This window comes from Nyctereutes procyonoides, unplaced genomic scaffold (assembly GCF_905146905.1).
Source record: "Nyctereutes procyonoides isolate TBG_1078 unplaced genomic scaffold, NYPRO_anot_genome, whole genome shotgun sequence".
In the NCBI taxonomy this organism is placed as follows: Eukaryota; Metazoa; Chordata; class Mammalia; order Carnivora; family Canidae; genus Nyctereutes; species Nyctereutes procyonoides.
In genome coordinates, this window is record NW_026575140.1 from 31161414 (window position 1) to 31178900 (window position 17487).

A 17487-nucleotide genomic window follows, 5' to 3' on the forward strand; every position below is an offset into this window, starting at 1 on the left:
ACCTGAAGCATGGTTTGGGGGCAAGTAACTGAGGTGCCCTGGAAGCAGTTTCAGCTCCTCCAAACACCCACCCAAGAGACCTTTCCCTGCAGCCCCTCTGCTTCCAGTGTCATCATCTTCCCATTAGTAGCTGTGACCTCCACCTACGCCAGATAATTGTATGGTTTATTGATCAAGAAATGACTCTATTTAATACTTTGAAATTGTTACTCATAAAGGCATTTTGACGGTAGCCAGGGAAAACAGCTAACTACTTGAGATTACTGCAGAAATAACAAGTGATCACAGCACGTGGGCTCGTGGTGACCAGGCTGCCTCACATTCCCGGAGTCTTTGTGTCCTACACACGCTTCTAGGAGAAACATCGGCACACCTGCAGAAGACGTGTGGCCATGTTCCCACCAAAATGCAAAACAAAAACCATGCCCGCTCCTGGGGGCTGACTCCTGCTCACATCAGTGTAATCTCCTGGGGTTGGGAAGGTGGCAGAGGTGGCACATGTGTGTTCCTGCTGGTTACTCCAAGGTGAGACACAGTGTCCCCTGTAGAGCCAGCACAGACCGTGGGGAGCTGGGGAGACACACTGCTCATGTGCCATGGGACAGCACAGCAGAAACGTCACCCGGAGGGCCTGCAAAGGATGACTTCAGCAACACCGAAGAAGTGGCCCAGAGCCTTGGGACAAGATCAAGTTTCAGGAAGCATATTAACACAGCTGCTAAAATGACTTTAGTTATGAGTTCTTGGTGATCGATCCTGCCTCGGTTGTCTGCCAGCATTTAAAATAATTGCCGGGTCCTGGCGCTATTAAGAGTGTGAACTTCTGGAATCACTCCCTGAGGTTGGTCTTCACAAAATGACCTACACGTGGCTGGGTGAGCAGTGTAGAGACTAGTAGAGCCGTCCTGCCACCCTGACTTCAGCACCCCTTGTGCAGAGGACCTTTAGACCAGTATCAGGCCTGATGCTCCCCACCACTCCCAGAACTCAGGAAAGAAGCCACTATACTCAGTCCTGCTTATCACAGGGAAAGGACACGCAGGGCAAAGTGCGAGGGGAAAAGCCTCCAGCGACAGCTTCATTCTGCAGCCACCTGGAAGCTAACCTGGGCCGTACTAGGGTCAGTCACACAGGCAACTCAAGTCCCAGCCCCACCCAGGTCCCCTGCCACTGAGGGGTCTCCTGTGCACAGACCCCCACTCCCCCCGCCGGCCCAGGGCAGGGTGGTTCCAAGCCACAGCCCTGGCTCTCCATCCCGGCACCCTCTTCCCCTCCTCAGCTGCCATCTGAGGCCGATGGCCACTGCCCCACTCCTGTAAGCTGCAGGACCAGGGTCTGGAGGTCATCTTGCGGCCTTGCTGACCAAAGAGCCTGGCCCACGGCAAGTGGATGGCCCGCCAGTACAAAGGACCTCCTGCCTGGGTGTCACGGCAGTCCTGCGCCCACAGATCACCGGACTCTGCTCCCAGCTCCTCAATTTTTCCTCCCAACTGCACCAACCTGGGAATCTAAGGGTGACACAACTCCTGCCTGGGAACACCACTCCCATCTGTAACAGTCACCCAGCATCCAGTCTGAGGGCCCCAAAACAAGCAAACTCAACCACATCACAACCAGGAGAGCCTTGCAGCTCTTGCTCCAAGTCTGCTCTGTGTCACCAAAGACTGAATTCCTGGTGTCCAGCCTCCCAGGGGGATGAAAGTGCCAATCTGAAAGGTGAGCAGGACTGGCTCCCTGCAGTAGGAGTCTGCTTCTCCCTCTTCCTCTGCCCCCCTAACCCCCCAACTCGTGCTCCCTCCCTCTCTCTCAAATAAATACAAATTTTTAGAAAGGTAAGCAGGAGCTTGTGTGGGAGCGGAGGGCAGTGGGGGAGACAGCGAAGTCCTAGCCGATCAAATCTCAAAGCCCAGCCAGGTGGGTGGCACCTGCAGTGCTCTGGGCTGGAAGAAGGTGGGCGGCCTGACAGATCAGCAAAGACAGCACCAGGGGCACTTCCCGACAGCCCCACTGGTGACACTATCCTGTGGGGCCAGGTGAATACCAGGTGCTGACAGGCACTGCTATGGCCCCACTCGCAAGACTGGCTCATTCCAAGATACTGCTATTTCAGTGAAGAAAATGGAATGATTTGGGGCACCTGATGAGCATCTGCCTTCGGCTCAGGTTGTGATCCCAGGGGTTCTGGGATCGAGTCCCATATCAAGCTCCTGCAGGAAGCCTGCTTCTCCCTCTGTCTATGTCTCTGCCTCTCTCTCTGTGTGTCTCTCATGAATAAATAAATAAGTAAACCTTTTTAAAAAGAAAGAAAAAAAAAAAAGAAGGAAAATGGAATGATTTGCATCATTTTTTTAAAAATCACCCTTTATTTTTATCCTTATTATCATCCCCAGACAGTGCAAACTTTTTTTGGTGTCTACTTATGAAAATCTTTTATTACTTTTTATGATTATACAAATATAAAAATTCAAATATTACAATCTGCATGACTGTAAAAAGTATTTTAAAAGATTATGAAATAAAGGCTTATTTCAAAAACTTCAAGTTTTATAAAATACATGATTTAGAAAATTAGCCCTTAAAAAAAAAATAAAGAAAATTAGCCCTTTGTAATCCAGCACGTCCCCACCACGTCCCCAGGGTTACTGCTGTCCAGACAGTGTGTTTCCTTGCAGATTCCTGCATGCACTAACACACTAGTGTGACACACATGCACAGCCAGTTACAAACCTGCAGGTCACACTGCATGGTAAAGTCACTGGCTGCCTCATGTGCCTGACACACAGCCCCTGTTTTGTACATAAAAACACAAAACGGCTACACGGCTTCACATGATGTCGATGGGTAAGACTGAGTCATGACATCGGACCACTTCCGATTCACAACAACAGCAACTTCCAGTGGGTTCAACACAATACCACAGTCAGCCTGTCCCCTACAGACACACACAGGGAGGGTTTCCTGCTCTCTGAATCATAAACGACACGATAGCACGTGTCTTTGCTCAAGCTTTATGGAATACAAACATTTTACCCCAAATGAGCTGGAGCAATCAGAAATGTCCAGACACTAGAGCTCCACATCCGCCGTGGAGCGGAGATTGGCGGAGACATCTGGCCTGATGCCGTGTCAGTGTAGAGGCCACTCTGTGCGTGCATAGCCACAGGACTTCAGGGCAGGTGGGCCCCTGCACTGAGGAGTGTGGCTCGTCACTGCCAACCCACACGTGCCCCCTGCAGTGCACCAAACTTGTCCCTGGGCGCTTGGGCTCTCAGAGGTGCAGAAACTGATTCAGAAACATGAGGTCAAAGTCTGTGGCCCCTGAAGGTTTCCTAGGAACCTCTGGGATCGTGCACAGGCCAGGGCAGGAGGCACCTGCAGCCCGTCACTGGCACTTCCGGGCTGGCCGCCGCCTCTTGGACTTCGTCGGCAGTTTGTAGATCCTGTGTGGGTCACAGCTGAGCTTGTGGGTGGTTTTCTTATGGCAGGCGATGTGGACCAACTTCAGGTTCTCAGAGGTGAAGAGCAGGCTGTAAAAGTACTCCCAGGCCACTTCTCTGCCATCTCGCTCTGTAACGGCCTCCGCCAGTGCAGGGACCACTGTGCGCTTCTTTTCTATTCTGCAAAGGAAGGGAGAGCCGGTCACTGTGTGCTGTCCCATGGCACCTGCCAGGACGCCTGCTGTTACAGCACAGAGACACTTCCATCAGCTTCTGCTCGGCCACTGCCGCTGAAATGGGAACCACCATGAGGGGGCTTACAGGATAAGACACAGCACAGCGGTTCAGAATTCAGAAGGCACCACACCCAGAAACACCCCGAAGGAACAGCACAGCAGGGACACCTCGTCTGGCTGTCCGCAGGAGGAGGCCTGGGGGACAGTCCTTCACAGGGTCCTCACCGCATGTGGCCATGCCTGCTGGCCCAGCCTAGGACCCACAGAACAGCTGGGACCATGCACACCTTCCAGTCCTGGCAAGTACACAGGAGGAGAGGAGTCAAGCCCGGGGTCCTCGCCGTGAGGCAGGAGCGCCTCCTCAACAGCTGCAGAAATGAAGCTGAGCCACCCCATCCTCCCTGGAGAGAGTCACTGGAAGGGCTGAGGTCTCTTCCAACCCAAGCCTGGTGCTTGTGTGTGTCCATGCTGCTTTGTGCAAATCTGTTTCACTTATAAACAAACTACTCAAAGGCCCATGTACTGGGGCACCTGGGTGGCTCAGTTGGTGAAGCATCTGCCTTTAGCTCAGGTTGTGATCTCCGGTCCTGGGATCGAGTCCTGCATCCATCAGGCTCCCTGCTCAGGGGGAGTCTGGTCCTCACTTTCCCTCTGACCTGCCCCACTGCTCATTCTCTCTCTCTAATAAGTAGATGAAATCTTTAAAAAAAAAAAAAAAACGCCATGTACTAACAGGTACAGAGGCTTGTAGACCGACAAGAAAGAACCAGAAATAATACCACAGCTAGGAGGGCTGCCAGGAGCGTGGCGGACCAGACCACAGAGACTCATGTCCCTACAGCACAGAGGAACGCTGAATAAATGGGAAAAGAAGTACATACATAAGATCACAAGAAAGAAGGGGACCCCCACTGCCAGAAGCAGAGATGCCCACACTTGATCTTTAGGGGCGAGCCACCCTCCTGCATCCTACCAAGACTGAGTCTAGAAGGGGCTCAAAGGGAGAGCCGGAGAGGTAAGACGGAGACCCCACTCCAGCCATCAGTGCAGGAAGGGAAGTGGCAGGGAGCCCAGAGCTCTGGAGACGGAGAACAAGCCACCCCATCAGCCCCCTCCTGTGGCATACCCAGCCCTGGGGCAGTGGCTTCTGGGGGTTGGTGTGGCAGGGCTCCTGCTGACCCTGACCACTCCATGGCTGTGCTGGCTAGAGGGCTGGCTGGGGGCCAGGCTCCCCCTGGGCACCTCTCACCCTCAAGGAACCAAGTCAGGCCCCTCCCTGGTGATGGCAGCGCCCAAAACAACAAGACCCCTGAGCAAGCATCCTGTCTGCTGGCCTCAAGTGGCCGGGCCTTCTTCAGTAAGGGGAGGGGTGGGGAGGACACACAGCTTCAGGCACCAGGAGGCTAGATTCGGGGAGCAACAACAGCATGACCGTTTCCATGGTCACCCAGAAAACCAGGACCCTAGGCTCACCCTTGACACTGCCACATGGAGCAGCAGCCAAACAAGGAATCAATACTCCATTGTTTCAGAGCCACTGAAAGCCCAGTGTCCTGTAGAAACAGAGACAAAACCAGTCTTTGGGGACAGGACGAGCCAGTGCACCCAGGACGCCAACCGAAAACAATTCCCATGGAGGACGAACTCAGAATCCAGGCACACCGTCACCAGGAGCTCACAGCAACAGGCAAGGGGGTTACAGCCATGGACGGCCCTGAGAAAGCCAGGGTACAGCACCCTGAGACACACCACTGAGAGGTTAGGGAGAGGTCTCCAGACCACCCCCTCCTGACACCCACTGTAAAGGGCAGGGCCCCCCGAGACCTCCCACCTCTGCTCCCTTGTCTGCACTCTGCTCCAGGCTGGCCTGCTCCCCCCCTTTCAAGCTGGGACTGACCTCTAGATGGATGTCCCCATGCCCCAGCCCGTCATGGAAAGTAGCAGACAGTAGCAGTGGTAGGAGAGCCCAGATGTCATCTTGTGGTGCTCAGGGCCAGACAGAAGGGGTGAGACCCCGGACCCTCCCCAGAGGGGATCTCTGCCCCCCAGCTCTGCCACCAGGAAAGCCCTTCTCACCTGGGTGTGCACCCCCATCCCCGTGCCCCAGTAATGGTGGGCAGGGCCCAAGAATCTGCCTTCCTGATCATCCCCAGCTACTGCTGCCAGTCCATGGACCACATCTATGTGGCCTAGAACCGGATACCACGCAGCTTAGCCCTGAACCGGCACGAACCCCAGGTGGTCTTATAACTGGAAATCAGACCAGAAATGCCTACCAGTTCAGAAATGCAGATGCAAATGACATTCTAGTCACAGAATGAAGCACTCTGCACCTGGGAAACAAGCACCCCAGCCCTACGAACGCATCACAGGATGAATAAGCACAGTGCAGTGTCACCACTGGTGACCCTATCATGTCCATTTTCATGAATGAAAGGTCTGTACCAACAGGTATCAGAAGAAGACGTACGAACATCAGAAGAGAGGTTCCTGGGTGTCAAAGGGGATGGACACGGAGAGGTAGGAAGGCAGCCTCGACTGTCCCAGTGACCCCTGGATGCATCCAGTCCCATCTGATTCCCAAAAGTGGTTTAGCCACTTGAAGGGCATCAAAGATGTTTGTCTTCATAAAGCAGAGACAAGAACACCATTATATTCCAGGAAAGCACCTCAGCTAACATAACAGTTTTATTTCTGCTCTTAGAATGAGCTCATATACATAGAACAATCCTGCTGGCCCTCACTCATCCAGGTGAAAGCCAGAGATGCCCTACACACGAGAACAACCCGGAGCACCTGCTCTGAGCTCATCCTGGCTGAGGCGGAGATGGCCCCAGAGTGCAACGCCATGACAGCACCCACTGGGCCCCACAGATGGGAGCCGGACGGGAGAGGGGCACATGCGCCACGTCTCGATCAGCTCCTGTCACAGCCACCATGCTGAAGGACACATCACACAGGTGAGGAGCCTGCACCTGGCACCTCATCCACCCCACACATCCAGAACATCTCTGAGTCCATAACCCACAGCTCAGCACATGAAACATGACGCAGCCGGCAAGCCACGGATGCCACGGCTGGGAGAGGCCCCCACAGGCACTCTTTCGGTCTGTGGATATAGTTCTGACCTCAACAGAATGCGTACTCACATGTGGTCCAAGTTCCACGTGCTGAAGAGGACCCGGCTCTCCCGGTTACCATAGGGATTGATGGAGTGTTTGGATGCACAGCTGTCCACGTCAAAAGGACCCTAGGCCAAAAGACAACAGTGAAGTCCACGAAGCAAGCTCAGCTCTCACTGCTGGTCTCATATCAAGCTGAGAAGAAGGTCCTACCCCATGGGAGATTCAGTCCTGGTAAATGGCGAGCTGTCTGGGGCAATTAGGAATTCTGTCCTTGGAATGGCAGCCCCCTTTCCCTCGTTACCCCCAGTACGATACTCCGCAGTGGCTGGGGGGCAGGCTGGCTCCTGCCATTGTTAGGAATGCCAGCTTTCCAACCGTGCGCCTCCTGGGTCTCCACCCAGACAGACCCACTGTCTCCAGCCCACTCCACATGCCTGCAGGCACACGCCATCCCCTTCCTCCATGGCATGGCCCACGCACTGGCTGCTTCCTTTCTGTCTGCCCCACGAGCCCTTCCCAATATTTCCCTACAATCCCAACACAGAGGCTGGGCGTCAGAGACATCAGTCTGGACTGCACAGCTTCGGTTTCCCCTTGGCTGGCGTTCCTGGCCATTCTGCAGCTTCAGTCACTCCTTTGCAGATATCTGCTGAGCACACGCCACGAGCCATGGCCCCCACCCGCCGTCTGATGCGTCAGTCACCCCCAAAGTGTGCAGCTCTCCAACAGAGCCCACTGCCCCCACTCCCCTACCCTCATCCCCTTGCAGGGTCACCTGTCCACTCCCACATCCTTCAACCTGGCTTTAAAGTGTCACTCCCTCCCTGAAGTCTCCAGCTCACCCTACTGAGGACTGTCCTGTCCCCTGAGGCCTGCACAGCCTCCCAGCTCCAAGCCCACTGCCCTCACTCACTTACAGACCTCAGAGCCTCAAGCCTCCCAAAGTCAGGGTGAAGCTTTTCATCTTTGCCCCTCCCCCATGAAACACCTGGGCTCAGGTGATGCTCACGGAGAGTACTGCAGTCATTAGGAGGCTAATATACAGTTGGTTGGGAAGAAGGGGTGTCCTGCTAGTCAGGACCCATCACCCACAGAAGGAACCGCCCAGGCAGAAGCATAGGGAGCCCATCTGTCGGAGAGAGGCCATGCCCACCTCCAGGGCCTGCTCTGTACCCTCAGTGGCAATACAAACACCATCAGTGCAGGGAGGAAATGCAAAGGGGCCCAGATACTTGCTGAAGCCCAGGAGGCCAGGAAGAAGGAGAGGGCGGCAGGACAGCCCCTGCCAGTCCTTGCAAAGACCACCAGCTCCAAGCCCCTAAACTTGTGACCCAGGTCGGTACCACCTGTTGGGAAGTGGTGCCTCTGTAATTTCTCCAAGTGTCCAGGAGGAAGCCCAGAACACTGCTTCCAGCTGGGGTGACCCCACCAGGTCACATCTGGCCACAAATCCTGACATCTGCATTGCCATCCAGAAAGCTTCCCCAGGGACACACCGCTTTTCAGAGGCTGTGAAACTGTCCTTATCGCCCAGTACCCTCCTCTCAAGGGAAGACTCCACTCCTGGTGCAGCTGTGCACTCCTGACCTCATCAGCAGCACCCCAGGGAAGCCATCAGAGGGCCTGCCAAACCAGCCACTGGGGGCCGAGGGGCATCTTACACCGACCATCCGGTGGGGAGGTAGGGGTTCAAATGCCAGAGATTGGAGATCCAATGGCTGAGCTGACCCTCCCATCAGGCCAAGGCCCAGAGGGCTGCCAGAGAAGAAGCCACAGGAGGCTGGCTCAGCATCCCCTGGGTGGCCCCAGATCCATGGCCCACGGCGCACCTGGCAGCAGAACCAGCCTTCTGGGGTGCAGAGCCGGAGGCCTGCCCTGGCTCCTCTGTCAAAGTAGCTGCCATTGTATTGCACCGCCCTCAGCTTCTGGCACATGAGATCAACGATGCGGGTATACTCCCCCTGGGCCTCCTCGCCGACAGTGGGGGCATACGAGTTCACCTGCAGCAAATCAAAGGACAGGGCTTGACACAGGCGCACAAGGTCCCCAGGCCCACAAGGTCCCCAGGCCCACAGTCTGGTGGGCTCCCACATCCACCTACCTCTCTCAGGTAGCTCCGGATCCGGCTCTCGCAGCTGTACCTCAGGTACCCAGACTTACTCTGGAATCGAGACTCTAAGCCTGGAACCAGAGAAGACAAGACAGCTCTGGAGTCCATGGCCAAGCGCTCCCGGCAGCAGGCCGTGCATACCGCCAGCCTCAGCTGAGAAACGTGCTGTGTTCTGCTCACAGACTCTGGTTCTTTTTGCCTGGGGAGGGTCCCCTGAGCCCCCTGCGTGGGCATCCAAGTCCAAGGGGCTGCAGACTCACAGGGCCTCTCCGGCAGGCTTCAAGGCAAGCCCCGAGGTGACGCACCACGGCCAGGTGATGGACAAGCAAGTGCGGTCCAGCCACACAGGGGAGCTGGAGCCAGCCTGAAGAAGGGAGAAGCCCTTCAGGGGATCATTCAGGGGATTGAGGTCCCATGCCACATGGGACCCCTGAGAGCAGCCAGGCTCAGGAACACCCCCCCCCCCCCGTGTGATCCCGTCTGAGGCCCTAGGGGAGTCAGAGCAGAGACAGGCGCCAAGGGCCACAGTGAGGACCCGGGGGGGGGGGGCAGTGCCGAATAGGCACACGGTCTCAGGGGAGGAACCTGAGAAAGTTCTGGAGACAGACAGTGGTGATGGCGGCACACCACGGCAAATGTGCTCAACTCCATTAAACTACACACTCACGGTAGTTAAAGTGGAAAATTTTATGTTACACACACTTTTCCACAGTGAAGAAATGAAAAGGCCGGTGCCAGGGCTGAGAGCAGAGGGACCCGGGGAGCCCCTGGCCCGGGAACTGGGATGGGATCTGGTGGTCTCCACGCGGCGGCGGCTCCAAGCAAGCCCTCCCACTCCCAGCATCCCCGCTACCTTCGAACCATGGTGGGTCCTCAGCCCTGGTCTCGGCCGCGATGTTCTCGCTGATGGTGTGCAGGAGGTCGGCCAGCAGCTTCTGCCGCAGTGGGGCCCGCTCGTCCGAGAGCAGCTGCCGAGCGGCCTGGATGAGCCCCGCGGACGGCCTGTGGAACGCGCTGAGGAAGCCACTGATGTCACTCACATCTGCCAGCAGGAGGAGGACCAGATAGAAGAGCCAGTTCCCGGGTGCTGCCGCAGGAAGACAGGGAGCTGCCAGCTACGAGAACCGGCTCTCCGCACATCCAGCACCGCCTTGCTTCTGGAACTGCTAAACCTCAGGGCTGCCCTGGGCCCCAATCCTCGCCCAGACACCAGCCAGCCACCTCACCCCCACCTTGGGGCCTGGGCCCCGCTGCCTGCCCCTCAGGTGGTATGGGGTCGGACAAGGAGGGGATGGCACTCAAGCAAGTCTCTGCCCTTCTCTTCCCCAAATGAAACCTCCTGCATCCTGGGGCCTCCTTCTAGACCTTCCTCCAGATCTGCCCGCCATGGTGCTGCCTGCGGCTGAGCAAGCGCTGAGCAGCCAGCAAAGCCAGAGTCTTCCACGAGCCCCCACGACACCTCAGCCAGCAGCAGGGGCAGTGTGCACAAGGACCCCACGGCCCAGGGGGGTCGTCCCAGGGACAAGAGGCTGGTCAGTGCTCGAAAATCAATCAGTATGATTGGCCCTCAATGGCTAAAGACAAAAAGTCCCATGATCATATCCACTGATGCAGAAAGACTGGGGAGAAACTCTTCCAGGCCGAGGGCTTAGTGAGAAGTTTCCAGACAACGTGGGGAGCATGAGCACAAGAGGAAAGCTCAGACAACATGGGCTGCATCCAAATGGAAAACATCCACTCCCTGAAACAGCCTGCTCCAGGGATGCAAAGACAAGCGACAAGGCAGGAGATGCCCGTGAGCCACACATCTCACAGAAGACTCGTATCCAGAACACATCGTGAGAGAAACCCTGAAACCCAATAGTTAAAAACTCCAATGAGAAGACAGACAAGACAAATGGATAAAGAACAGACTCCTCCCCAGGGAGGAGAGGCGGCCAGCCAACCAGCCCAGGGACAGACAGCGGGCCGTGCCCCTACAGGGGTGCAAAGCTGCCCGCACAGAGATGGCCCCACACACCCATCAGGGTGGCTGGGGCAGAAGACAACCTTCCAGCCCGCCCAGCCATAGAACGAGCGTCACCACTCCAAGACACAGTCTGTTTCTCTGTTTTATTTTTTTTAAGATTTTATTTATTTATTAGAGAGAGAGAGAGAGAGAGAGAGGCAGAGATACAGGCAGAGGGAGAAGCAGGCTCCATGCAGGGAGCCCGATGCGGGACTCAATCCCGGGTCTCCAGGATCACACCCTGGGCTGAAGTCCCTGGGCTAAACCGCTGAGCCACCGGGGCTGCCGTTTCTGTTTTAAAACACACACACACACACTCCCCACTTTATTGAGAAGTGACCCCCACACTTCATAATTCGCCCAATGGAAAGGCACACCCCGTGTTCCCTAGTATGTTCACAGAGCTGTGCCCCCATCTGCACGTCCCACTCAGCACATCTGCATCACCTCAGAAACAAGTCCTGCACCTGTCAGCTGGATCCCTCTCCCTGCATTCCCTGCCCCCAGCCCGAAACAACCACTGGTCACTTCCAGCCTCTGTAGACATCTCTATTCCAGACATTTCAATACGGACATTTCAATACGAACAGACCATACGATACATGATCTGTAGTTGCCTCCCTTCCCCTGGTGTGATGCGTGCAGGGGTCGTCCACACAGGGGCAGCGTCAGCACCCGGTCCCTTTCCCTGTCAGTTTACAGCCCATGGGGCTAATGCACCACACTGTTCATCCATGTGTCTCTCTGTGGACACTGCGGCACTTCCACCTTTTGGCCATTAGGAACAAAGCGTCTGTGAATAATCACGCGCAAGTCTTCGTGTGGAAATGGCTTTTGTCTCTCTGGGGTGTACCCTAGCGGTGGGACTGCAGGGTCACAGCTGATTCTATTCAGTTGCAGGAACCACCCACCTGGCCCCTGCGGCAGTGCATCTTACACCCTCCAGCAGCACACTAGTGTCCCAGTTCCCCCCTTGCCCTCACCAGCATGTTACTGGCCCAGCAGGTGTGAGGTGGGGCCTCACTGTGGGTGTGGTTGGCATTCCCCAATGACTAATGATATTGAGCATCTTCCCATGGGCTTATTTGCCACCTGAATATCTTCCTTGGAGAAATGTCTATTCAGAACCTTTGCCCGGTTTTATATTAGGTTCCTCTACTGCTGGATTATTTATTCTAGACAAGTCCCTTACCAGATACATGATTTGCAAATTTCTTGTCCCATTCTGTGGGTTGTCTTTTCACCTTCTTGATGGCAGCACAAAAGCCTTACACTCGAAAGTCAAATTTACTTACTTACTTTCTTTAGTGGTTCTTGTCATATCTAAGAATCCTTAATCAAATTCAAGGTCATGAAGACTGACTACTGTGTTTTCTGCTAAGGGTTTTATATTTTAAGTCTTGCATTTAGGTCATTTACCCATTTTGAGTTGATTGGGTGCCAGCTGAGGGTCCAGTCCATCCTTTGGCATGTGGATGTCCTGTTGTTCCAGCACCACTTATTAAAGAGATTATCCTTTCCCCTACTGGATGGTCTCAGCACCCTTGTCACCATCAGCTGATCACAGATGCATGAGTTCATTGCTGGACTATCTTCTAGTCCAATATCTTGACGGCTGCTACTTTGAAGTAAGTTCTTAAATTAGGAGGTGTGGGGATCCCTGGGTGGCTCAGTGGTTTGGTGCCTGCCTTCGGCCCAGGGCATGATCCTGTTGTCCCGGGATTGAGTCCCACATCTGAGTTCCTTGCATGAAGGCTGCTTCTCCCTCTGCCTATGTCTCTCCCTCTCTCTCTCTCTCTTTCTCTCTCTCTCTCTGTGTGTGTCTCTCGTGAATAAAAAAATAAAATCTTTAAATAGATAGATAGGGGATCCCTGGGTGGTGCAGCGGTTTGGCGCCTGCCTTTGGCCCAGGGCGCGATCCTGGAGACCCGGGATCGAATCCCACATCGGGCTCCCGGTGCATGGAGCCTGCTTCTCCTTCTGCCTGTGTCTCTGCCTCTCTCTCTCTCTCTCTCTCTCTGTAACTATCATAAATAAATAAAAATTTTAAAAAAATTAAAAATAAATAAATAGATAGATAGATAGATAGATAGATAAGGAAGGGTGAGTGCTCTTCCTATGTTCTTTCTCAAGATTACATATGTATCATGGATTAGAATCAGCTTTCTGGAAGAGAACCAGCTGGAATTCCAATAGGGACTGGTTTGATCTGCAGGTCAATTTGAGAAATGCTGACATCCTAACAGCATTAAACCTTCTGACCCACAAACATAGTATGTTTTCCCATATACTCAAATCCTTATTTTCCGGCACCCTGGTGGCTCAGCAGTTTGGCGCCTGCCTTCGGCCTAGGGTGTGATCCTGGGGACCCTGAATCGATTCCCACATCGAGCTCCCTGCATGGAGCCTGCTTCTCCCTCTGCCTGTATCTCCGCCTCTCTCTCTGTGTCTCTCATAAATAAATAAATAAAATATATTTTTTAAAAATCCTTATTATCTTGGAACAATATTTTATAGTTTTCAGAATAGAAGTTTTGGACTTCTTTTGTTACATTTATTCCTAAGTATTGTATTCTTTTTTCATCTTTATGTTATTCATTGCAAGCGTATAGGAACAAGGTTGGGTTTTTCATATTGATCCTGTATCCTGCAACGTTACTGAACTCACTGATCAGTCATAATAGTTTTTTAGTGGACTCCTTAGAATGTTCTATACACGAGACCACAGTGTCTGGATGCCCTTATTTTTCTTGACTAACTGCCCTGTGTAAAACCTATAGTACAATGTTAAATAGAAGTGACAAGCACAGACATCCTTGTCTTTAAAAACTAAACATATACTTACAGCACCCAGCATTTGTACTCCTAGACATTTATTCCGAAGAAATGCAAACTTCCGCCCACACGAAAACCTGTAGGCAACTGGCCCCATGGGCTTTAAACATAATACCCCAAAACTGGAAGCTAAAACGTCTCTCAGTAGGTGAATGGGTAAACAAATGGAGGCACGGCTATGTCTTAAAATGATGAAGTGATGAAGAGGAACACACACTACTTAGATGGATCTCAGCAGCTTACTGTGAGTGAGAAAAGCCCATCTCAAAAGATTATAGTGTGATTCCATTTCCCTAATGTTCTTGAAATGACAACATTACAGAGATGGAGAACACATCAGTGGTCGCCAAGGTTGAGGAATGGCATGATTATAAAGGGGCAGCATGCAGGAGAACTTTGTGGTAGCAGATGGGACACCTCTGCAATGCTGACGGCAGCGGCAAACACATAAACCCACATGGTGATAAATGACACAGAGCACATGTCCTGGACCAGTGTCAGCCTCCTGATTTGGATGTTGTATTACAACTATATCAACTGCACCTTTTAGGGGACACTGTCTTTGTAACTTCCTATGAATCCATCACTGTTTCAAAATAAGCAATTTAAACTTTTTTTTCCAAATAAGTTTACCAAGTGAAAGGACTAGTGGTCTCAGTGGAGAGAGAGGGATAAAGTGCCAGAGACAGACAGAGGAAGGGGGGCGGGGGCAGGGGGGAAGGACGGAGGGAGACAAGGAGGGGTAGGTGGGAGTAGGGATGGGAGCAGCCCAGCCTGGTCTGCTCTCAACTACACCATGAAATGGGAAAGAGTAGGAACAAAGATTCTGAGGACCACAACTCTGTACTGCCCAGCCCCACCTCCTGCACGGGACCATCCCAGGTGGCATCAAGCTGACTCTGCTTTCTGGCTCTTCCTCTAGAAGGACAAGGCCCCACAGAGCAAGAGCACTTGCAACCTCAGAGCACACACCAGACATCTCACCCCACACTGCTGGCAGCAGAGTCCCAACCGCAGGGCAGAGCCACACACACACTTCTCTAGGGCTTCCTTCTGCCCCTTAGGCTGAAGAGGCAGATATCTCCATCCTCAGGGCTCCCGCTTCCTTCCTGGGGCACCAGAAACATCTCCTGAAATGTAAGCCACTTTGCAAAAGAGCCATAACAACCCTCCTAGGAGGAGAGCACACACACTTTGCCACCGACCTGCAGATCCAGTATGGAGCTCATCATCCTGCAGACACCCACAGAGAATCATCCCTGGAAACCATGGCTCTGCTAAGGCCCCAATGTGACAGCATGTCAGCAAACAGCACGAGAGAACAGACAGTGAGCACAACCCGAGCCACCGCCCCTTCCATCAGAGCCACAGGGCCCAATGGCACAGAACAGGGCCACTCTCTGGCTCTGCCTTACCACAAACCCCTGCGGGTCCCAACCCCCAAGCCCCTCCCTTTTGCCCTCAGGAGTTATGAGTATATCTCAGAAGAACATAAAATTTAAATAACTTAGAAAAGAAAAGAAAACACCTAAAATCCCCAGCTGGGCTCCTGGGCAAGAGGAGAGGCAGCTCCACCATCTAAGCGTGCTCCTTGATGCTGGGGGCTTGCCCCTCCAGAGTTGTGAGCAGAAAGACCCTCTCCTTCCCAGGCGGCTGTCCACAGCACCTCCAGCACCTCCAAAGCCAGTGCAGCTTCACTGCTGCCCTCCCACGTCTCCGCCACTTACAGCCTTGCCAGGTCTGGCCCGAGGTGAGAAGCACCAGCTCCGAGTTGTCAGGCACACTCCAGAAGTAATCTCCAGTTAGCTCTGTACCGTCTTCGTAGAGGCACAGACGGGAGCCGGCGACAGGGAGCTGCGGAGAGGGAGAGCAGGGCAGGATGCTTAGGCACTGGGTCTCTGGCAGGCCCACCCTGGGAGTGGTAACCTGAGGCCTTTCCACCTGCGGTCCTCACAAACAGCAAGAACAAAGTACATTTTTCTCAGGATGCCGTCTGCATTCTACAGGTGGAGAGTGCTGGGGTCTAAGGTACGCACGTGTCATAACAGACACCTACTACACAGGTTGCTCTAAACAGTGACAAGTCACGTGAACATACATACATAGTGGTGACTACTGTGCAAGACTCACCACACAGACCCTTTCAAAATTGGCTCCTTAAGGGCACTTAAAAGCCAAGCCTGTTTCAGAAAATAATGCCTGACTGCTTCCACTAAGCCCATAAACACATCCCCATCGTGAGGGCACAGCACCTGACTGGCGTCAGGACACACCCACTGAGGGCACTCTGTTATCTTGGGCAATGATTAATTAAGGAGAACATCTTACTGAAAATGACTCATCGCCTCTCTCTGACAAAGCGTAACCAGCACACAGTGCCACTACTTTGCAGGCACTTGCTAGACATTGATCAGCTTTATGAACGTTTATGGCAACTCCTCATGCACCTGCACCTCACACATACACACACCCACAACCAGCAATGCTCCAAGTCCAAGTCCAGTCAAGAAAACAAATGCAGTTAAGAATCCAGTAAGAATGATGACTGAAATCCCTGGAACAATAGTGCTAGCAGGGCCTTTAGTGCCCTCTGAGCACAAATCCTTCATTTTACAGAAACGGATACTGAGGCCCAGAGAGGCCAGGTGGGCTGTGCCCTGGAACCCAGAGCAAATTAGCGGGTATGTGCTAGAACCTCAGGCCAGACCTGCCATGATCCTCATAGTCAGAAGAGGGAGGTCCCAGATCCCTCCACAAATTCCTGCTGAAGGGGGCTTGAGTAACTAGAGGAAAAAGTCTGAGGAGGCACCAGGTCCCCGGAACCCAGCCCCACACCTCCAAGTGGAGGCATCCGGTCCCAGCCCACAGTCCTGCACTTCCAGGTGGAAGCACCTGGTCCTGGACCCCAGCCTCTCGCACCTCCAGATGGAGGCATCTGGTCCCAGACCCCAGCCTCCCGTACCTGCAGGTGGAGGCACGGGGTCCCCGGACCCCAGCCTCTTGCACCTCCAGGTGGAAGGACCCAGTCCTGGACCCCAGCCTCTCGCACCTCCAGGTGGCAGCACCCGGTCCTGGACCCCAGCCTCTCGCACCTCCAGGTGGAGGCATCTGGTCCCAGATCCCAGCCTCCCGCACCTCCAGGTGGAAGCACCCGGTCCCCGGACCCCAGTCCAGGTGGAAGCACCCGGTCCTGGCCCCCAGCCTCTCGCACCTCCAGGTGGAGGCATCTGGTCCCAGATCCCAGCCTCCCGCACCTGCAGGTGGAGGCATCCGGTCCCCGGACTCCAGTCCTGCACTTCCAGGTGGAAGCACCCGGTCCTGGACCCCAGCCTCTCGCACCTGCAGGTGGAAGCACCCGGTCCCCGGACCCCAGCCCGGCACCTGCAGGTGGAGGCACCCCTTCTTCAGCACCTCCTGGCAGCTCCTCCCCGCCACCCCAAACTTCTTCTGGCTGTGCAGAGCCCGCAGCTTGAACGTCTTGGGCTTCCGGAACACCGCAAACATCCTCAGGGCCTCAGACCCCGCCGGAGGCACCTGCTTGTCGGGCCGCTCAGCCTAGTTCTCGCCCGGGCCGCAGACACCAGCTGAGCGACCGGGATCCTGCGCCCGGGTGGGCTCTGCGGCGGGCACCAAGGCCGCGCGGAGTTCCCGGGAAACTCCATTACCCAGAAGGCCCGGGGACGCGGAGGCGCGGCCCCGCCTTGTGCGCAGGCGCCGTCCCCCGGAGACTCCATTA

The 17487-nt window shown here is 54.4% G+C and overlaps 1 protein-coding gene across 2 annotated transcripts; it reads right to left on the bottom strand.

The window, feature by feature from the left end:
* Positions 1 to 2340: 2340 nt before the first annotated feature.
* Positions 2341 to 17422, bottom strand: DFFB (DNA fragmentation factor subunit beta). 2 transcript variants are annotated; one of them, XM_055306938.1, is made up of 7 exons: positions 17133 to 17422; positions 15479 to 15605; positions 9762 to 9950; positions 8900 to 8979; positions 8628 to 8798; positions 6823 to 6923; positions 2341 to 3617 (listed from the first exon to the last, which is right to left on the bottom strand). In XM_055306938.1, exons 1-7 carry the CDS (start codon positions 17253 to 17255, stop codon positions 3383 to 3385), a joined length of 1026 nt encoding a protein of 341 aa, XP_055162913.1. In that variant the 5' UTR covers positions 17256 to 17422; the 3' UTR covers positions 2341 to 3382. The 2 variants fall into 2 exon arrangements, with proteins under 2 accessions (XP_055162913.1, XP_055162912.1); XM_055306937.1 differs by having other exon boundaries at positions 9762 to 9995.
* Between the last annotated feature and the right edge of the window lie 65 nt (positions 17423 to 17487).